The sequence below is a fragment of the Dromiciops gliroides genome, chromosome 2 (genome assembly GCF_019393635.1).
Source record: "Dromiciops gliroides isolate mDroGli1 chromosome 2, mDroGli1.pri, whole genome shotgun sequence".
NCBI lineage: Eukaryota > Metazoa > Chordata > Mammalia > Microbiotheria > Microbiotheriidae > Dromiciops > Dromiciops gliroides.
Window position 1 is genome coordinate 101859366 of NC_057862.1, and position 23653 is coordinate 101883018.

At 36.5% G+C, this 23653-nt stretch overlaps 1 protein-coding gene across 1 annotated transcript; it reads left to right on the forward strand.

Annotated features, from left to right (window-relative positions):
* The first annotated feature begins 15607 nt into the window (after nt 1-15607).
* Nucleotides 15608-16455, forward strand: LOC122741826 (V-type proton ATPase subunit E 1-like). The gene has a single exon (XM_043985631.1). The coding sequence runs from the start codon at nt 15663-15665 to the stop codon at nt 16341-16343; it is 681 nt and encodes a 226-aa protein (XP_043841566.1). The 5' UTR covers nt 15608-15662; the 3' UTR covers nt 16344-16455.
* The last annotated feature ends 7198 nt before the right edge of the window (nt 16456-23653 follow it).

Sequence of the window (23653 nt, forward strand, 5' to 3'; positions counted from 1 at the left end):
TGAATAATTTATCATTCTATTGTGTTAGAACCTGAAATAATAAGCCCGTCTGGTGAAGCAGCACTGAAGTCCACACATTGAGGACATACTCATAAATCCTTAAGCACTTTTTAAAAAGCTAGTTAGAAAAAATATGGAAACAGACTTTTTTAAAAAATGTATAAATGGAAGGCCTGAGGCAGCTCTTTCCAGATGAGGGGAACAGCACTGACTCCCAGAGGCCAAATCCCTAAGCCAATTCCCTATCAGCTGGCAGGGTAGGAGGTCCATTCCCACAGTCAGATGGACGAATATAAGGGATACCTGATATTTCTAAAAGATGTTCTAAGGGAATCAGACAGACTATCTCTAAGTTCTGCCCTAGAAACCTCTAGAAATATAAAAAAGACAAGGTTTTCCCCAGGCTACAGTAGAAATCCATGATTGTTGCCTATAGAATCTCACTCATTAGAGCTGTTACATAAAATAAAATGTTACGGTTAAAATGGTCTTTAGAGATCATAAGTCCATAAAATCACAGAATTACAGTTAGAAGGAAAGTAAAAGGTTATCTGGCACAAACTATAACTAGAACAAAATTCCCTCCATGATATCACGAAAAATATTGATCATCTTCTAGCCTTTGCTTAAGGACCTCCAGTGATGGGCCTCTTACTAACTCCAGAGACAATCAAGTCTGCTCTTGAACAGATAATTGCAAGTTATCCTCTTCATTTTACAGATAAGGAAACTGAGGCCTAAAGAGGTCATGACCCAAAGTTATATAGCTTAGGATTTAAGTAAGGTCTCTCTTTGCTTGGGTTGTTCAGTCATAAGGTATTGACAATGATTTAGTATCCTTTCCAAAATTGAAAAAGCAGTTAGAATAGGTCAAATATTCAAAGGGAAAATGTGTTCTCAAAGTGACACAATTGTGAAAGAATTAAGGTATTGATGTGTAAAGAATATGAGGTAGGAGAAGATACATAAGACATGGGGACAATAAATCAGAGACATCTCTTAACCCGTATGCTCATTTTACCATCTATATAAACTTTTTATGAATATAAACTACACATCTCAAGGGCATGTCTAGTAGCTAATAGTCAAGGTTTCACAAATGACATTCCATAGGAGGTATCTTTACAATCACACAATTGACTGAAAGATGTTTACAATACAAGACCCTCTGGTACTTTTTTGTTTGTTGACTATCCAAAGATTTTGACTCAATAGAACAAAAGGAAGTCTGAAAGTTATTCTTTCAAGAAGTTATCCCCCATGCTTACAGCAAAGTTATGAGATGTTCCTTTAAAAAGAAGAGATAACCCTCTTTGACGACAACATTCCATTCATTAATAATATGGGAGGCATGAGTACCTCACTGTATGGCAGCGAAACATGGACTACATACACTAGACAAGAGAAGAAGCTTAACAGCTTCCACATGCGCTGCCTTTGGTGCATCCTTGGCATATCTTGGTCAGATAGCATCACCAACACAGAAGTGCTCCAATGCACGCAACTTCCAAGCATCTACACACTACTGAAACAAAGACGGCTGTGCTGGCTTGGTCATGTGAACCACATACAAGACAGGCGCATTCCTAAAGACCTACTCTATGGTGAGTTAGACCTACTGGACGCCCCCAGCTTTGCTACAGAGATGTATGCAAGTAAGACTTGAGGGCTCTGGGAATAGACATCAGCAGCTGGGAGGAGATGGCCAAGGACTGCGCCCAATGGAGTTCAGTACTCAGGAGCATCTTGTGCACAGCTGAGATGGGCCTTCAAGCTCGGGAGGAAGAAAAACAAATGAGATTCAGGAACCAATGGGCAACAGAGAGCACAGTTTTCTGATGTCCTCATTGTGGCAGGAGCTATGGCTCCTGTATCTGACTGCACAGCCACACTGTGGCCTGTGGCTCTTCTAGGCGCTGGTCGCCCGTGACTGGTGGAAGCCTGCTGCTACTACTACTACTATGGGAGGCATGATACTTGGAAACTGTGATGTAAAAGATACAGGGCAGAAACCAAGTTAAGGGGAAATTATCTGATATGGCAAGGTCCTCCAGATGCTTCCTTTTGTAGATGACCTTGTGCTGGTTGCATTAATGCCCTAGAACATTACAGACAAGATCCATTACTACTCAAAAGAATTTGGCCTAATCATCTACAGAGGAAAATCAAGTGGATGAAGAAAGGAATACCAATTGTCCAGATTATGGAATGTGGATAATTAATATAATGTATCCATTGATCCATCTATTTGTGTATCTTAGATACTAAAAATGGACAAGTTGAACCCAGAATTAAGGAGAAAAATAAAAAGACTTTGTACTAGATTATACCCTTGAGAAATTTCAAAGTTCCCTTAATGACTCCAAATCTGTCACTGAAAATAAAAAAAAAATGTCTTTTTAATACCTATGGTATCCTTGTAGGGCTGCAAGTTGTGAAACTTTGTAATCACTGAAGAATTCAAAATGGATAATGGCCACTGAGCAAAGAAGCAGCATATGATGAATGTAAGCAAGTTGATATATTTAGTCCATAAAGAATTTTGAAGAATCAGATCAAGGGATGTCATCCATCAAAGAAATGTAGGATTAAAAAAGAAGATGGACTACTTATGTGAAACAAATTAGCAGTGTATACCCTATGTGCATCTTTGTGATGTTGTAAGAAAGCAAGAAAGCCCCTCTCCCCTAACATGTTGGATGCTATTATTTTGACTATTATAAATTCTCAAATTAACTACAAAGGAATTATGAAGGAAGACACTATCTGCATCCAAAGGAATAACTGATAAAAAGAAGTATGCTTAGAGTGATTTTACATATATATGTATGTATGTATATATGTGTATATACACACATACATACATATTAGTTTCTAATGATAGCCATCTCTAAGGTGGGGGAAGGAAAGAAAAAAAAGAAAAAAGCAAATTTACATGATAACAAGAAATAGCAAGTTGTCCATAATAGATTTGCTGTTTCGTGTGCAATTATCTTTTTTATTCTACTATGTTATGGAAATTCTTGTTTTATTTCATAAATTAAAAAGGAAACAAATAATATTTTAAATATTTGAATGGCATAGTCAGACTTATCTGTGCATTAGGAAGATTAGGTAGCTATAGGGAGGATGGATTGGATAAGTAAGAGAGATTACTGATGTCAAAGAACCATAGTCAACCAAGAAGGAAGCCACATTACACTAAACCTCCAAGATGTATCCAGAAAAGTGAAAGAAAACAGCAGCTCACCAAGAACATGAGCCAGATAGCATAGGAGGAAGAATTAATAACTGTAGCTGCTGGTTCACCAATTGTGAGTCGGTTTCTCACTTACCTGTGAGAAATTCTGAGGGGAGGCCATATTGTTTGCTCATTAACCACAGTCTAGGAGGAGAGTGAGGTTGGCAGGGCAGAGAGAGAGGAGATCTTGCCAAACTGCTATTAGAGAGAAAAATGTCTACACAGGTGGCTTGCTGGTACTGAGCCCTAATAAAAAGGTAAAGAAGAACTTTATAAAAATCCCAAAGAGGGAAAGAAAATCAAATTGCTCTTTTGAAATATACTGTCCTTCCTTTTATGATTTTTTTTCATTCATCCAGTGAAAACTCTTGAGATCCCTTTTTAATCAACTATGTGTTCTTTGCATTAGAGGAAAGAAAGTGGATAGAATGGAGCAGAAATCTTGACTCTAAAAAATAATAAAACATTTGTATACCACGTTAATGTTTACAAAACACTGCTCACTGTAGCCTTTAGAGATAGTGAAAATATTATGGGCCCTGTTTTATATATAAAGAAAGTGAGGCTTAGCAAGGTGAAATAATTTCTCCTAGATTATACGAGCAGAAGAACCAAGATTCAAACACAGATGTCTCTGGCCCCAAATGCAGGGTTCCTTGTACCATACCATATGGCACAGTACTGGTATCAAAGGTTGCCTCATTCCCATACCCTTGGCTCCAGTGCTGAAGAAGCAAAGAGGGATGTGTCCAGGGCAAACAAGATGTCACTTTTTACCAGTAGACCAAGGGTTCTTAACTTGAGGTCCCTGAATTTTTAAAAAAATATTTTAATAGTTGTATGTCAATATGACTGGTTTCCTTTGTTAAGCCTATATGTTTTATTTTGTGCAGTCAGAACAACCATTATTCTAAGAAGAGGTCCATTGGCTTTACCAGAACGTCAAAGGGGTCCATGACACACAAAAACAAGTTTAAAAAAGCTTGAAGTAGATCAATTAAACAAGCACTTATTATGTTGTTACTGTTCATCCTTCATCCTCAAAGAAGACTAGTGACATCAGGAGGGTTATGTCTTGACTTGCAAGTGAATTAGGTTTAAGTGAGGCAGAGTTGTGCAAAGTCATCAGCCTCACTCGCTCCTCCAGAGTCAACAGAGTCTAGTGACAAGACATAGGTCAAGATGACTGGTGTTGGCCCTGGATGAAGTGAGAGATCTTGACTTTTTTAAGCTAAGGTCTTTTCCAAATCTCAATGGATCTGAGGCAAGGCCTATTTACTAACAAAAGGTTAGGTAAGAATTGAGGCAAAAGTTGCCTTAGTTTGCCTTCATAAACAAGACACTGAGATACAAAGTCAAAAACAAAACTTTCCCTGCTTTCAAGGAGCTTATTTGGGCTGGTTAGGGGAAAGGATTACAATAAATATACAGATAAGTAAGGGCTTCTGGGGAGGGAAATAACATTAACTATTGGGGGAAACTGGGAAGGTTTTGATGAGGAGATGGTGTCTGACCTAAGCCTTGAAGGAAGTCAAGGATTATCCTGTGCAAAGGTGTAAAGGCAGCCAGGGAACAATAAGGAATCCATTGTCGGATTGTCTGCAAGGTAGAGTAGATGGAGTTGGGGTAGAGGGAGTACTATGAAATAAATCTGGAGACATAGATTGGAGTCATATTGTGGAAATCCTAAAGTGCTGCATTGAGTTGATATTTTATTCTAGGGACAATAGGAAACCTCTTAAGGTTTATGAGCTGGGGAACGACATGGTCAGACCTCTGTCATAAGAAGATTATTTTGGTAGTTATATAAAGGAAGCATAGTGAGACTAAGCAAGAATAACATAGGCATAGTCATGTGTTCCTATGTTGTCTTTGCTTGGTATGAGATAATATATGTAAAGTACTATATAAATGTTAATAATTATTATTCATTATAGTAATATAGTAATACAATATAGTATTATGGCAATATCATTACAATATATTTTAATATATCAAAAATATGATATAACATATTGTAATAATGTTGTGTAAGCATGCCAATTTGGAAGTCACCAATTAACATTAACAATAATAACAGTTAATTAGCATTTATATAGTGCTTTAAGGGTTGCAAACTGTGCTTCTACAAATTTTATCTTATTTTATCCTCATATCACCACAACCCTGGGAACTAGGTGCTATGATTATTCCCATTTTACAGATGACCAAACTGAGTCAAACAGCATTAAAGTGACTTATACAGGGTTACACAGAGAGTAAATGTCTGAGGCAGGATTTGAATTCAGGTCTTCCTAATTCCAGGCCCAGAACTCTTTCCATGGGGTCACCTAGCTATATCACTGGATAATTGGGACGAGGTTTTAACATCTCAGGAAAGGCTGAGGACATGTGTGGATATAGTATACATTAATCTCAGGGAATGTTACAAATCTGGTCCTCGTAAGGTTAGATAGACCTGTACCTGTTGTCCATCTACCACCACATTCACTTGAAGAATGGATATCATCTCTCTGAAAATCATTCTTATACTGCCCCTCTACCCACAAGGGCATGATCCATGTAAATTCTCACTATCCTTGACAATAGTATTTGTGTATCCTAGGAAAGGTTCTGATTACTTTATCATAGTTATTATTAAATGGTAGGCTTTAGGGAGTATCATATATTTCTAAATTAATACCATATGTGGAAGCAGTGGCATAAAAGGGCTACGTGGATGATAAAAAAGAAGCTAGGCCAGTGTACAAGATACAGAAGTCTTTTGACCTCATTAAACGCAGAGGCCACCAATAATTTAAAGCAAAATTTAAAAAACAAAACAAAACAAAAACAAAAACAAAAAAACATGAAAGCTGAGTCAGCCTATTAGAGCAAGACCAGCAGTCACAATTTAAAGTCCCCTTTCCTGTTGAAAAACCAGATCCTAACTCCAGGATCCATGTTATTTTCCTTCTAGACCTAGATAAGAATCTTATACAAATCCACCAGACTTTACTCATTTGAGGACAGGGTGCTCCATTCTCTCGGGGGTCCCCCCAAACCCCCCAATTACATCCAGGAGCCCTGAAGAACCGATTTGTTTCCATAATTTCCCATGGTTGCCCTCCATTGTGTATCTCCCCTCTATAAAGTTGGCTTGTTCTACTGTCTTATTCTGAGCTGCATGTTTAATTGTACAGGGCTTTTCAGTATTCCGAAACTTGTCTGGATTAGGAAGAACAAGGGATAAAAGAAGCAAATAGTTTGAATGTTGTCCTGATATCATTAAATCTAAAATAAATAAGAGGAAACCTCCAGGATATTGGGTGGATCCCCTTAAAGAATATCTGGGAGAACATGGACAAGATCTACAAAGGACAAGAAGGCATAACCATTGTAATTTAGGAAATAGCCATACTGTTAAAATCCCACGGGGCAGCTAGGTGGCGCAGTGGATAGAGCACCGGCCCTGGAGTCAGGAATACCTGAGTTCAAATCCAGCCTCAGACACTTAACACACACTTACTAGCTGTGTGACCCTAGGCAAGTCACTTAACCCCAATTGCCTCACTAAAAAAAAATTTTAAAAAAATTCCAGGCTCACTGAAATAGTGAATTATTGAAACAAGGACTCCCAGTTCTCAGTATTCAAGTAACCATAAATTAAAGCATTTTAAGCAACAGAGAATATTGAAAAGTACTCTATAACAGAGAAATCTAGGGCACTTACAAATATCACAGGCCAATTTCAACATAACTAGCCAATAAGGGAGCTAATTTATAGCAAAAGGATGTACAAACCTTTAGCAGAAAATTACTAAGTGAAATGAACTTCATTATAACATTTAGGTATGACATTTGGGGTAGACTTTTTAAATCCACTCTTTACTTGTTAATTCTCATCAAAGAAAACCACAAATGATGATGGATCAAAAACAGGAAAAGAAAAAAAAGGAAGGGAGGGAAGGAAAGAAAGAAGGAAGGAGGGAGGGAGGGAGGGAGGGAGGGAGGGAAGGAAGGAAGGAAGGAAGGAAGGAAGGAAGGAAGGAAGGAAGGAAGGAAGGAAGGAAGGAAGGAAGGAAGGAAGGAAGGAAGGAAGGAAAGAAAGAAAGAAAGAAAGAAAGAAAGAAAGAAAGAAAGAAAGAAAGAAAGAAAGAAAGAAAGAAAGAAAGAAAGAAAGAAAGAAAGAAAGAAAGAAGAAAAAAGAAGAAAGGAAGGAAGGAAATATTAGCATTCTGGCTTCCTACTCTGCCACTACAAAACTACTAAAAATTTCCAAAATTACCAAATTAACTCTTAAATTGTCTGTTCTCCATGAAAGCAGAATTATTTAGACAGGTTCTAATCAATGTGATAAGTTCACCCAATCAACTTGAAATTATACAGAGTGAGCCTTTTTGGGATACATATGAGGTACTTCCACATGTGTGGGCATACCTTGTAGGAAGGACACAGTGAACTCCTGATGACCAGCTGGCTAGGACTCAAGAAGACTGGTTCTTAGCAAAGAAGTCATACCTTTCTCTATAGTATGTCTGTTTATTGCTTTTTTTCCTGTCTGTATCTCTCTGTCTCCCTTTTTCTCTCTATCTACCTCTGTTCTTCCCTCTCTCCCCTCCCTCTCCCTCTCCCTCCCTCCCTCCCTCCCTCTCTCTCTCTCTCTCTCTCTCTCTCTCTCTCTCTCTCTCTCTCTCTCTCTCTCTCTCTCGCACACACACACACACACACACACACACACACACACACTTTCTGGTTTTGGGGGGTTTTCCCTATTGAGCTTTTCTTCTGTAGCAAGGGGAGTTCAGCAAGTGGAGATAGAAGGTACAGAGAACAGGGAATTTTTCCATCCCCACCTATACCCTAGGAGATGGAAAGCATGTAGGAGTTTGTATATGTTTGCAAGTGCCTGAGAGGAAAAATCCTGAAGATGGACTTTCCCAATCCAAGATATGACAGGAACAGGGACACTGGTAAATCTCTTGCAGGAGAATTTGAAATGTATGTGCTCACTCAACTTAAGAGTAATGTTCATGAATCCAAGTACCTATGTAAGGGATTTTTTTAAAAATTCTTCAAGCATTGGGATCCCTGACTCTAGCATTCTAGCCATAGAAGAGACATTTCTGAACATCACCAGTTTTGAGAAATTACCTCATAGGCAACTGCAAGTTTGAAAGTTTGGAAACTCAAGGGCATTTTCCAATGCAGCATGCTCTTTGGAGAAAGAAAATAATCCATATAAGTATTTAATGTCTTCCTATTTGAAGATAGGGGCAACTAGGTGGTGCAGTAGATAGTGCATTGGCCCTGAAGGTGGAAGGACTTGAGTTCAAATCTCATCTCAGACACTTACTAGCTGTGTGACCTTGGTCAAGTCGCTTAAGCCCAATTGCCCTAAACATCTGGTGCCATCTCCAGTCATCCTGATATATACCTTACCCTGATGGCTGTGGAGGAGAAAGTGAGGTTGGTGACTTTGCACAGCTCTGCCTCACTTAAATCCAATTCAATGCATGACATGGCATTACCCTGATGTCATGGTCCTCTTCAAGAATGAAGGACAAGCAACAACAACAACATTTGAACATCAAAACCTTCAGACAGTACAAGGCCAATGGCAAAGAGACTTTGCTGAATATCCCCAAATATGTGTGTGTTTGTGTATATGTGTGTATATATATAGTATGTGTGTATGTGTGTATATATATATATATATACATACATACATATATATGTGTGTGTATGTGTGTGTGTGTGTGTATATACATACAGATATATATATATATATATATATATATGTATATACATACAGATATATATATATATATATATAGGTCCTACAAGTTTGGGGAGAATATGAGACTCTTTGGTAAAGTGATACTCAATGGAATATTAGAGTTCTGCCCTAATACCATATCCAAATTCAACTCCTTTTCCAGGGGCACTAATGGACTATTTGAGAACTTTATATATTTCCTATAACTGTATATGAGCTTCTGTGAGTCCTTATTGTTTCACACATTTTCTATGGGGTTAAAAAAAGTTGGCGGGGCAGCTAGGTGGCGCAGTGGATAGAATACTGGCCCTGGAGTCAGGAGTACCTGAGTTCAAATCCGGCTTCAGACACTTAACACTTACTAGCTGTGTGACCCTGGGCAAGTCACTTAACCCCAATTGCCTCACTAAGAAAAAAAAAAAGTTGGCCATAGCAATTATGCAGTTATTCAAGAGCTGTGATTCACAGTTGGGACGTCTATACATAAACTATAATATAAGTATGGTGGGTGATTTTCCTTGAATAATTAAAGATGTAGGCTAGCCAAAGAGAAAAACAGAACCTCTTTGGGTTAGTTGATCAGACTAAGTCACAGTCTATAAATCTCCTCCAGAGGTTCTTAACCCTGAGTATTTGGGAAGGCCCTAAGATCATAGGGAGTAGATTCCTGGTTCCTCTTGATCTTTCTGCAGCTCTTGACACACTATAGACTGATCCCTATTTCTGGATACTGTCTCCTCCATTGGCTTGTCACACAAGTTCAAAACCTAAGAATCATCCTTAATTCTTCCCCACCACTAATACCCTCATATACAATCTTTTATCATATTTTGCCCGTTATACTTCCTATCTTCCACATCCATCCACTTCTCTCCACTTATATAGCCAATATCCTAGCTAAGGCCCCCATCATTTCTTACCTGTATTATTGCAATAACCTCTTAATTGGTCTCTGTGCTTCTAGTCTCTCTACTCTTTAATCCTCCCTCCCAATATAACTGTCAAATAAGTATTCTTAAAACATATCTGGTCATGTCAATCTTCTAACTCAAAAACCTTCAGAGGTTTCTCATCACCAAGGTAAAAATAGAAATTTTGTTTACCATATAAATCCCTCCACAATCTGGCTTCCCAGATTTATTTCATATTATCCCTATGCATGCTTTATTAAAGCACCACTAGCCTTTTTGGTGGTTTCCTAAATTCAAAATTCTACCTCTTGTGCCTACAACTTTGCACAGGCTATCCCCTATACGTAGAACTCATAGCTTATGATTCTTAACATTCCAACTTTCTTCCAGGCTTATTTAAGCAAATATTTTATGAACTAGATCTATGATTTCTCCCAGTGGTTAGTACACTCTTCTTCCTTGAATTATTTTAAATTTACTTATCTGTGTACTTCTACCCTATCTCCCCTTGACCCTCACCATGGCCCAGTAGAATGTCAACTCTTTAAATGCAAGGGTTTTCTGGTTTTACCTTTGTAGCCACAGTACCTACCACTGCTCAAATACCACAGTAAATAATTGTTGAGTTGAATTAGAGTGATCTACTATAATGCAAAAAATCTAAAAAAAATTAGAAATTTATATTATCCAAAGCCTAATGGTGTGCAGTTATTGGCCAAATTATCACCCAACATTCATGAGGTAATAAAGAAGGATGGTATACATGTAACAATGCGGTAATTACTAATGTAGTATCTGCAAAATGTGTGCTTTGGAAGCAACTCAGATATATAGCACTTTGTATATGACTTATGTCTTTCTTATATTTAATAAAACCCTAATTGTATATTGTACCTTATGTACTTACATGTTGATATATATGGAATCATTGCCTGAAATTGTATAATTTACAAATTAATAGACATGTATATATGTGGTGTATGTGTGTGTATATATATGTGTGTGTATGTGTGTGTGTGTTTGTGTGTGTGTGTGTGTGTATATATATATATAGATTTTATATGTATGTATATATAGACTTTATTCCTGGTGTGTGTGTGTGTATGTATGTATATATATATATATATATGTCTATATAGATATCTATATCTACATCTATATCTATATCTATATCTATGCACACACACATATACACCAGTAATAAGTTTGCAAGCACAGCAAACTTTTAACTTTGGGGATTGAAGCAACCTGAAGTTCCTTCTTTGCTCTCCGATAAGCAAGAGAGTTCTCTGTGGGAGATAGGAAAGATTTGAATTTGTTTGGTTTGGTTTTGCTGTTAGAAGAAATATAAAAGGTTTGGGCTTTTCTTCTATCAGTTCCTAAGGAAGTTTTGCTCCTTTCACCCTCCCAATGAAACAGCTAAACTAAAGAAGTCTATTTTCCAACAGGCAGACATGTTTACCTATCTGTATCTACCAGTAAAATGTAACCTCCTTGAGGACAGGGACTGTTTCTCATTTCCTCTTTTGTATCCCTAGCACCTAGCATCACACCATGCATATAATATGTGCTAAATAGTGTTCATTTAATTGAATTTAGAATAGACAGTTTCCCCCCAACAAGCATCAATTATCGATGCTATGATATAAATTATGTTTCTGATTCTGCATCAGTTCATCTGTCATTCCATGTCCCTTCGAAATTATCTATTTCTTATACCACAATAGTATTGAATCATATTCACATACCACAACTTATTCAGACATCCCTCAATTGGTATGTAGCCCTTTAGTTTTCAGTTTTTGCCATGAAAAAAGAGATATTATAAATATTTCTGAACATGGAAAATCTTTTCATATTCCTTTAATCTCTTTTAAGTATAGGCCAACTAATGGCATATCTTTGTCAAAGGGAACACACTGTTCAATAATTTTTTGCTCATAATTCCAGATTTGTTTACATAAGGGTACTCATTCATACAAATCCACCAACACTCTAATGAGTTTGAAGCACAATTGCAGAATTTCGTATTGGCATTTCTCTAATCTGTACTAATTTTTTTTATTTTCCCCTCCTCCATAGCTATATATGACCTGGGTTTCTTCCCTTGAGAACTGCTTGATTATGGCTGAGACCATGTCCCAATTCCAAATAGATAAACTATCTAAATATTAAAAGATTCTCCAAAAACAAATTTAAAAGAATGGAATGCTATCTCTCTCACAATTATGGTTAGGGAAATCATTGAAACCAGACATGTAATAGAAGAGATTGTGAAGGACAAGATGGACATTGTCAATTGTATAAAATTCAGAAGTTTTGCTCAAATAAAATTAATGCATCTGGAATAAGAAAAAGTACAGATTGGGAAACTATTTGTAAATATTTCTGATAAAAAATCTGTAAGGAAAAACAAATATGAAGAATTAAGAGAAACAAATGTATGGAGTGGTTAATTACCTGAAAGAACAATCTATGGAATGACTGCAGCAAAGTAAATATAGTCAACATGGAGAAGCAAAAAAAACCAATGGGGACAGCTAGGTGGTGCAGTGGATAGAGCACTGGCCCTGGATTCAGGAGGATCTGGGTTCACATCCAGCCTCAGACACTTAACATTTACTAGCTGTGTGACCCTGGGCAAGTCACTTAACCCCAATTGCCCTGCAAAAATAAAAAAAAGAAAGAAAAGAAAGAAAGAAAAAAAACAATGGCCAAATACAGTAATCATTTTTAGAACCTTACTGTCAAAATCAAAGGGCATTCCTCCTTTTTATAATCCACTACGAAACAGTTTGGTGGTAAGATTCAGTTGTCATTTTTTTAAGCATCTATTGTATCCAATCAAAATATAAAAATAAAATGAACTCTCCATCACTAAAACAATTTAAATGGTGGGGATGTACTTAAGCTATTGCTCAGTCAAGGATGAGCATTTTACTCCCTAGAGATATGTTTAGATTGTCTTTAGCCATTTTCCTATCTTTTCTTTTGTAATTAATTGAGTCTCTATTGAAGTTTTATTATTTCATTGCAAAGTTCCTATTTCATCCATTTATTGTTCAGTCATTCAGGCATTTCTAACTCTTCTGTAGGGTTTTCCTGATAAAGATATTGGAGTGGTTTGCCATTTCCTTCTTCAGTGTGTCCCCATTTTACAGATGAGGAACTGAGGCAAATAGGGGTTAAGTGTCTTGCCCAAGGTCATATAGCAAGTAAGAATCTGAGGCCAGATTTGAACTCAAATCTTCCTGACTACATGCCTAGCACTCTATCCTTTGCACCATCTAACTGCCCACTTCATTTATTAGTAAAATACAAACTGAATTTAGATACTTTTCAGAAATTCCCATTGTCACACTTGATGGCAGCTCAAGAAGAAGTCTTTACCATTTGAACCCAGGTCTAAGTAGCTGAACCCATAGGGTACACAAATTTTATCAATTTGTTCATTGTTCTTACATGCTTCTATTTGGTAAAAATCTCATGAGACCATAGTCACCTTAGCAAATGACACCTCATAATTAAAGATCTTTGAAAGGGGACCTTGATGTAAACACTTGAGGGACATTCAGATAGCACAGAACTTGAGCAAGTACATTTCATGATGTGGCCAATGGAGGTTCTGGGATTGATATCTGGAAGAAAGGAGATGTGGGAATGCCAATTTGGATGAATACTTTTCTACAATTGTAGTAATGAAGGTTTTCAAATGAAAAACACTGCATATAGGAATATTTGCAGTTTTAGTTGACAGAGGACAAGGGCTTCTTCTACCTAATATTTTATTTAAAATTATTTCCCAAAGTTCATGCAGCTAGGCTTTTTCTTTCCTATGGTATTGGCAGAAGTTTTAAACATGCTCTGAGCTTTTTTTAATCTGTCAAGAAAAATTCATTTTAGCTTTTGAATAATGAAGCAGGAAGAAAAGAGATGAGCAAAATAGAAGCAAGCCTGTGAAGTGGAAAGAGTGATAGGCTTGGAATGAAGGAGAACATGGGTTTGAATCCAGGCTTTGTAATTTCCTTAGCAACATGAGTCACTTAACCTCTTAGCCCCAGTTTCCTGAGCTATATATAAAATGGAGATATTTCCACTACTAATCTCATGAAACTTTTGTGATGAAAATGCATGTAAAGTCATTTATAAACTTTATTATGAAACATCTCTAAGATCTGTATCAGCAGGATATACAATTAATATGTAATCAATTGATATCTAAATAATACTTTATACAATAATGCACTACTTATCCAAAGGTCAGACTTACAACTTGCTCAACTCTACAAAATACAGTAAAAAGTACAGAGATAAGTAAAAATGACCTCCATAAACAACAGCAGGATGAGGAGGAGAAGTAACAACAACAACAACAACAACAACAACACACACACACACACACACACATATATATATATATATATATATACTTTGTTAAGTGCTTTACAGATATTATCTCATTTAATCCTCAGGACAACCCTGGGAATTAGGTGCTATCATAATCTCCATTTGACAGTTGAGGAAGCTGAGGGAAATAGCTTAAATTATTTGCTCAAGGTCACACAAATAGTAAGTGCCCAAAAGCTGGATATATACTCAGGTCATCTTGACTTCTGCAAGCAGAGGACTCTATCCATTGTACCACCTAGGTGACAACTAAAATAGATGTCACAAAGCCCTTGTACTTTATTTCTTATAAAATGACCTCAGGCACTCTAGAGGCTTTTTTAAAAGCCTAAGGACATTATTTGCAACCAGCTTGGTTATTTGTTTTCTCATTCCTTAGGACATTAGGAGAGACAATCTGAAAGGGTAAAGGAAAAGACCAAGAAGTGAAATCTAATGGCCTATCAGGAGAGAGGATTAATAAAAACCAGATCAAATAATAAGGGCATCCCAGTTTGGAACAACCCTACATACCTCAATGACACTTCAGGGTATCACTTTATGATAACATATATGGTAGGCACTTAAAAATGCTTATTGATAAGAAGGAAGAAATTAATGTCAATAATGATGACTTTGACTCTTTTAAAAAGGTTAAATTATGTATAATAATAGTCTTTTCATCTTTCACTAAAGTCCTAACCCAAAATGTCATCATGAACCCAGTTTCTATATCAGTCCCAATCTCTCACAGGCCCTATAATTCCAGAAAGGTTTTGAGTATAAGCCCAGCAATACAGCAAGTCATTTAAGGAATAGCCTAGTTGAGATTTGAGAGAATCTCCAGGTTGTCCATGAAATGATAAATGGCCAAATACTAAAGTATAGAGGCGTTGGGTGCAAGGTAGGTCAGTTGACAAAGGTCCCATCATATAATAATGAGTGTTCTAGACTTTGAATCCAGCAATCTGAGTTCAAATTTGGATAGGACCTTGCTCTGAGAAAAAGTGTGATGTGGCAGAGTACTCAAAAAGAAATAAAAAAGCCCCAGTTTCAAAGGCACTGACCAGCTCTGTAACCTTCCACATGTCACTTCATCTCTTTGAGCCTCAGTTTCCTGATTTGTAAAATAGAGGGTTCAGAAGTGATGGCTAAATCTATGGTCCTATGATAAGAAATACTCACCCAAACAAAATGATGCTTCCTGAAAGTATCAAAAATAATTTAAATATCCTCTGCTCAGGGAGGAAGGGATAGAGGTACAATATGTTTTAGAAAAATTTCCATCAACAATGGTTAACTTTGATTTCATCTTCTGCTGTACCTGGAGGTTAACAGCTCTGTGTAAGGAGTAGATCTTGTCACCATGGCTCTCAGCGATGCTGACGTCCAAAAGCAGATCAAACACATGATGGCTTTCATTGAACAAGAAGCAAATGAGAAGGCCAAAGAAATCGATGCAAAGGCAGAAGAAGAGTTCAACATTGAGCAAGGTCGTCTTGTGCAAACGCAGAGGCTAAAGATAATGGAATATTATGAAAAGAAGGAGAAACAAATTGAACAGCAGAAGAAAATTCAGATGTCCAACTTGATGAATCAGGCAAGATTGAAAGTCCTCAGAGCCAGAGATGACCTTATCTCAGACTTATTAAATAAAGTTAAGCAGAGACTTGCCAAAGTAGTGAAAGATACAACCAGGTATCAGGTACTTTTGGATGGTCTGGTCCTTCAGGGTTTATACCAATTGCTGGAGCCACGAATGATTGTCCGTTGCAAGAAAGATGATATCCCTCTCGTCACGACTGCAGTGCAAAAAGCAATCCCTATGTACAAGATTGCAACCAAAAAAGATGTTGATGTCCAAGTTGATCAGGAGGCATACCTGGCAGAGGAAATAGCTGGAGGTGTTGAGATCTATAATGGGGATCATAGAATAAAAGTTTCTAATACCCTAGAAAGTAGACTGGATCTTATAGCCCAACAGATGATGCCAGAAGTCCGTGGGGCCTTGTTTGGTGCTAATGCCAACAGGAGATTTTTGGACTAGACCTCTGATGAGGTGGGTTCCATTCCATCTGCTGTATTGATGAGTTATAAGTGTCTAAAAATGAAGAAACAACTATCAATGTACCTCCTTTTTGATGTTCTGACACTGTTCTATGTTCTTCAGTGGAATAGCCTTTGTGTAAAATGCTGTCAGCCTAAATGTTAACTTTGGGAGAGGGTTTATGGACTTTTAAACTGTCAAGAAGTAACCTAGTTCATCTAGAAGTGGCTAAGTTCTGATCTCCTCTACATTCTAGGGACAAGGGGAATACATATCAGTTGCATGATTTTCACTGAATCCTTCTGTGATCTGCCTTAGATTGGAGTGAGCTGTGTGTGTGAGGTATATCATAGCCTCTTTGCATTTGATTTCTATAGGTTACTTTAATATGCATAAGGAGCATGCATTCACTCTCACATTAATATCATTATCCTTGTTAACTCTCTGGGCTTAGAGGCTTTCCTCAGTTATATGTGATTCAAAAACCCAAGATATAAATATGCTTTATTTATTAAAATAAAAAATATGTGGATCAAACTATAACAATCTTTTATTCAGGACATTTACAGATTTGAGAGATGAGGTGAAATGTTTAGGGTGTTATCTAGGAAAAAATGACTTTCTACCTACTTTGGAGCATTTACTTCACAAATTATTACATTTCCTATTAACCTCATTTTAAAAGTCTGTACCAGGTCTGTGTCTTATTCTCTGATCTCATACAATGTAGTAAGAAAGTACATCCCATTTAGGGATTCTAAGACTTTTAGTAGGAAAACATTTTTATTCATTTGGGCTAATTTGTGAGTTAGAATCTATTTACATTCAAGAGCACATAACCATGTTAGCACCATCCACTACAATCTTTCTCCTGCTACAATAGTCTTGGGATGGGTGGGAAAGACCTGGCCTTTGTATTCCTTCCTTCTTGGGAAATGAAAACATTTGTAAGCTCAATGTTTTTTCAAAGCCGACTTAGGGAATTCTGAATAATTATAACTAAGGTAAGGATAAATGACTTCTCCAAGATCTCCCCCATTGATGGTAGAAGCAGAACATAAAACTCAATGCGGCGCTCATTCGTGCATAAAATGTAATTAATGATATAAAGAAACTGGTAATGGTAAAAAAACAAAAAAACAAAAACAAAACCAATGGTTAACTTTCTAAAAGTTTGGGCACTTATGGGATAAGCATAAATTATACAGAAAATCCTCTTACATGGCATAGCATGAGTTCCCTGACAATGTCAGATAAATGAGGTGCTACCATACCAGCATCATACATTAATATCCACTAACCATGAACTCTACTGGGTTTAGAATGTTCTCCTTCTGGCAATGTGCCTTGCCACCTGATCTCTTCTAATCAACACTTGTCACTTGGTTCACAACTTGGCCAATGATTTACCTCCCCAAGAAATCTTTGATTTACTCACTTTGATCTCCTTAAGCCTGTATGTACAACTTGGACTATAGGCAGTGTTATTTTGGATAGAAAGCTGGTCTCAGAGTCCTAGGTTCAATTCCCACCTCTGACATAGACCAGTTGTGTGACCATTTGCAAGGCACTTAACCCCTCAATATTATAGGTAACTCTAAGACTATAAGTTACAAAGAAGACGCCAGTCTGCAGTTGTATAAGTTTTTATTTTGATTTTTGCTTTGTTTTGTTATGTTTTATGTGGGAGATCCTTATATCAATGAAATTACAGGTCTATCCTCTATTTTTGATTTGCTTTTAGATTCTAGTCATTCTCATTCAGTACATTTGTCTCCTCATCTAGGAAGCCATCTCTTTGAATGGATTACTTGGTATTATAGATTTATTATGGGCCATAGTGCCTAATATAAATATAGCCTTAAGGTAGGCACTTAATATTGGGATATTTATTAAATGAATATGCATTCTCTAAGCTACTAATTGAATAGCCTAGTAGAGAGGGTAGCAATTCAATTTTGGAATAGAAGAGTCTTTGAGAGCTTACACATACACCCTGTGACAAGAAAATATATATATGTGTGTGTGTGTGTGTGTGTGTGTGTGTGTGTGTGTGTGTGTGTGTGTGTGTATATATATATATGTTTAGTCTAGCAGTAGGCCTTTAGCCTGACTCACAAAAATGTAGCCCATAAATTCCTTTCTCTGAGTATCAGTTTCCTCATCTATAAAAAAGGATTGGGGGGCAGCTAGGTGTCACAGTGGATAGAGCACTGGAAGACCTAAGTTTAAATCTGGCCTCAGACACTTGACACTTACTAGCTGTGTGATCCTGGGCAAGTCACTTAACCCCAATTGCCTCACCAAAAAAAAAGAAAGAAAGAAAGGATTGGACAAGATGAGGTACAAGGTCCTCTGTAGGCATAATATACTATGACAACCATATTGTAAACTCCTAGAAAGCAAGGGAGTTTGCCTTATTTATTGTTATATTTCTACTAAGTGCCCAGTACATGCATTACCCACACCTCACTACTTCAATAGGTTGATGATTCCATCATTATCATTAGCCACCACCCTTCCCTTTGAAAATCAAAACCCATCCATTCTTTCTCATCTTTTAGTAATTCTTGTCTATATATTTCAGTAAATTCTCCATAGATGATCCACCTTATATACTACAGCTATTCCTCTGGTTCTTTTATTATTGTATGTATATTAATGTAACATTTAATGTTGACCATCCATTACCCATTGTAGTTCCTGCATTGTCATCTAAACCACTCATTCACTGAGGCATTTATTTAGAGTCAGTCATTTATTACTATGTGCCAGACACTGTACTACATGCCAAGATACAAAGACAAAACAAGATACAAAGACAAAACTGAAAATGATTAACCCATTTCTACCTTCAAGGAGCTTAATATATTTGTGTGTATGCACACACATACACACACATACACGTGTGTGCATGCATGTGTCATAAGCAACATGCATATATGTATATGCGCAGTTGTGTGTAGATTGTGTACAGATGTACGTTACATGTATGTATATATGTTTAATGTAAATTATATATCTATATATTTTACCATTGTATAAAATTCACTATTAGTAATATGTTATATTCTGTTGATTCTCATCATACCTCTTTCCAATTTTCATTACCATTTGGGTCACCTACACTGTCCTTAGTAGATGGTAAATAAATGCTTGCTAATTAGTAGTCCTGTAAAATACACCAAAGGAATGTATCATTTAGGGAAAACTGAATGCCTTCAGGTTTAACATGTGAAAAAAAGTAGTCTCAGGCAGTTGTATGTGTGCATCAGGGTGGGATAATGTGAATTAAAAAACAGCTCTGAAGTATCATACTTAGAACAGCTGTATGGTGATAATGTAGAATATACTAAGATAAAAGACTGGTCTTTGCATCTGAGCACCTAGGTTGAAGTCCCACCTGTTTCATTCTATCCTTGTGATTAGGGAATAAGTCATTTCAAATGAGATTCAAATTTCTATTTACATAATATCATTTGTACCACCTATCTCACAGCATTGTTGTAAAGGAAGTGCATAATAACTACAAAGAGCCATAAAAATGTCTACTGTTATTGTTGTTATCCTTATTATTATATATTCCTCAAGAAAAGAAATGTGACATAGGAGAGGGCCAGGCTGGGAGAATTGGGTTCAAAGCCTGTTTTTCACCTATAACACTCATATGACCATAAGCAAGTCGATTTAATCTTTCACTGTCTCTAGGCAACTTGCTTAAGATTATTAGTTGCACAAGAATTGGAGTTCTACATGGGTGGAGGGAATTTCTGCACTGAGAGTTCCATGTCCTTGGTGAAATCATAAGACAAGACCATCTCTCCCACTTCTACTGCACCCCAAGAAAAAATTTGCTTGAATCAGCTACTGAAAAATTCAGAGTCCTTTCAGTAAGTTGCAACACACAATAATTACTATCCTCAAAAAAACTTCAGATATGGTCTAATTTTGTATGCTCAATGAATGTAAATAGCAGCAGTTTGTTTTTACAGAAATAGCAGTAAACTCTGTTGACTTTTGCACAGAAGACATGATAGGGAAAATATGTCATTACCCCTCATTTGGGTAACTAATATATAGCACCCATGACAAGCAGAACCTGCAGAAGGAGAAATCAGTTTCACACCCACCCACATGCACGTGTGCGAGCGCGCGCTCGCGCGCACACACACACACACACACACACACACATTTGCACTTTGAATAAGGAGGGAGCGTGAAGCCTTAACTATCCCCCCCCATGTGAATTATGGCTCATAAGAGAAGCACAACAAAGCAATTTGCCTCTGTAACTAATTTCTCTTGTCTGTGGCTTTGAAGGAACAATTTTTTAGCAGCCAGTGAGTTGGATAATTGGAAATAAAGGCAACTCTCTCAGTGAAGACTGGTATAAATGCTTTCATCAATCCCAGAGTTATTTATCAGCAAAAATCTATATGCAAAAAAGAAACAACTAACTTATTGGGGGTGGGGTGTAAACTAAACTTCTTCAGTCCTAAATTAAAACAAAGATTTTGTAGGGTTTTTGTTTGTTTTCTTTTTTTTTTTTCTTAAAACTATATCTAAGGGGGTTGGGGGGGGGGGCTTTGTGAGAAAGTGACATTAATGCTCAATTTGCTATTTCCTGTAGGAAGAAAAGTTAGTCAATGGTCAAAAAACATTAAGCATTTACTATGGGACAGGCATTATGCTAAGGGATGCAGATACAAAGAAAGGCAAAAACAGTTCCTACCCTAAAGGAACTTACATTCTAATAGGGAAGACAATAACTAAGTACTTAGAAGAAATAAACAGATTTGAAGAAAGGTAATTTGAGAGTAGAAAGCATTGAAGAGATGGACAGAGGTATAGAAAGTGAGATTTGAACTGAATCTTGAAGGAAGACAGAGAAACTAAAAAGCAGAGGTAGGAAAAAAGAGAATTCTAAGAATAGGGGATACCCAGTGTGAAGGCATAGAGACAGGAGTTAAAGTTTTCTGTTCAAGGGACTGAAAGTTTAACAGTTACTTACAAAATAGGTATACAAAGTAAACAGAAATAGTTCCTAATAATGTGTTCTTTCCAATGTAAACTGAAATGTCAACGGAGTCATTGAAATTTTTTAAAAGATTTCACTTTCTGATACTGATGCTGTACTGAAGAAAACATCCTTAATGTCACCTAGGATTATGTCCATCTTCCTTTAGCCAATGGGATTGCCTTTTCTGATTTACTAAGAGAAAGATGTTTGGTATTAGGCTGTAGACACTATTGAATGAGGATTACTAGACTCTAAAAGCAAATCAAAGATAGGGGTTAGACCTGTGATTTAATGAATATAGTGAAGTCCAACCTGAAAAAAAAAAGTATTCTACCAGTGCAGATTGGAAACTTCTCCATAATTTATAGCCTTTGTTCCTTGGAAGGCACACCAAAGGTCATCTGTTCCTGATGCAGGAAATCCCTTTACTGCTATCTTCCTGAGAGGAGATGTTATTCATTTGCCCATGTGACTTCCTAAACCAAAACATCCCTCTCAGGTCATCACTCCCTTATAGGCAGCACCCTCTTTTTTTAGAATACAAATTTCTTGAGATAACTTTTTCACCTTTGTCTTTATTGAGGATGATAACATGGTTAAATGTAAGATTGGCAGAATGATAGTGCTTTTTAACAGGAAGAAGAAAGTTTGAAAGAGGGGAGTGTTCAAGGGGAAGGATGGTAAGTCCTGTTTTAGACATTGCTGAGTTGTAGACATTTCTAGGACATCAATTTAAACATTCAGTAGGCAACTGGTGATACAGGACTGGAGTTCCAGGGAGAGACTGAGAGTGGGTAGGTAAATCTGATTCATCTTAGAAAACATAATTATACATTTGGGAACTTATGAGATCACCAAAAAAAGAGAGAGAGAGAGAGAAAGAGGACCCAAGACAGAAGCTAGGGATAAACCATTTCATGGAACACTTGATTCTCCTTATCTGACAGTTCTAATAATGACCATAGGCAAAACAAAACAAACAACAAAAAAACACACCAAGAAACTTATAAATTAACATCTACTGCAGATAAGATAAATTCTATGGAAAGCTGACATGTCAAAAACATACTTTAATATTCATTAGCATCAATGCAAAGGTGGTTAGAGAGAAGAATAGTGAAAATTATCCTAGAAAATATACTTCATATTTGAAAAATTAAAGGGGACAAAAGTTCATAGACTACATGGTGACCTAACAATTATATCATGAAAATATTCTACAAGCAGAAGGTGCTATACATGATGTTGACAGAATAACTGATTCAGAAGTCATATCAATAATTGAAACATTGACTAGAACATAGTTCTGGTTAGTTTAATTAACGTAGAACATAGGACAAAATCAAGATCCACTTGGAAGAAAGGAGAATGATGAGAAGAGCATACTGCATCCAGTTACAATGGTTTCAACATAATCTAGTCAAATAAGATGAAAGACTTTTAAAAGTTAATAGAAAATTTTTTTTAATTTAATAGCAAAATGGAAAGATATTGACTTTATTTCCATTTCCTACAACCTTAATCACCATAAAGAAGTCACCACAAAGAAGAGTTTAGAAGGGTCAAAAAACAACTTTGGCTAGGAAATATTTGATGCTTTTGTCAATGGCAGGGAAGGGCAATATCAAGTTAGAATTCAATTCATTTGTAAAACAGTGTGAACAAGAATGGTAGAAAAAGATAATAAGCAGAATTGCCTCATTTTTTAAATTAAAAAGAAAAAGTTTTTAAAAAAAATTTTTAAAGCTTAATGTAAGACCTAATTAAGCCACAGTGGCCCAAGAGTATTCCTTAATAAAGCTGACAGGAGGAAAATAAATAGAAGAATGAAACAGATTTGTCAAGTTACTATTATGATTTATTTTTCACCATCAATGGGAGACAATGTGGTATAATCAAAAGATGTCTAAAATTATAGAAAGAAACCTGAATTTGAATCCTTTCTCTGACATTTTTAACACATATGACTTATCAAGTCAGTTAACTTCTTTGGGTCTCAGGTTTTAATTAATCTCTGAGGTCCTTTCAAATTCTAAGTCTATGATACCATGACACTGAAGAAGTCATCACTTGTGGACCTTAACACCCCAAAATTAATTGTGCTATAGGAAGGAATAGAAATGGTATTGAAGAAGATCAAGTTATAAAGAGCTATTTAGACCAAATGATGTAAACAATGGAGTAACCACTGTTGCAGATGTTTTTGTCCTAAAAGCATTGGGAGATTTTAATAAAATATCTTAAAGAGAAGCTATCAAAAGAATGGGAAGAAATCATAACTGATAGTACC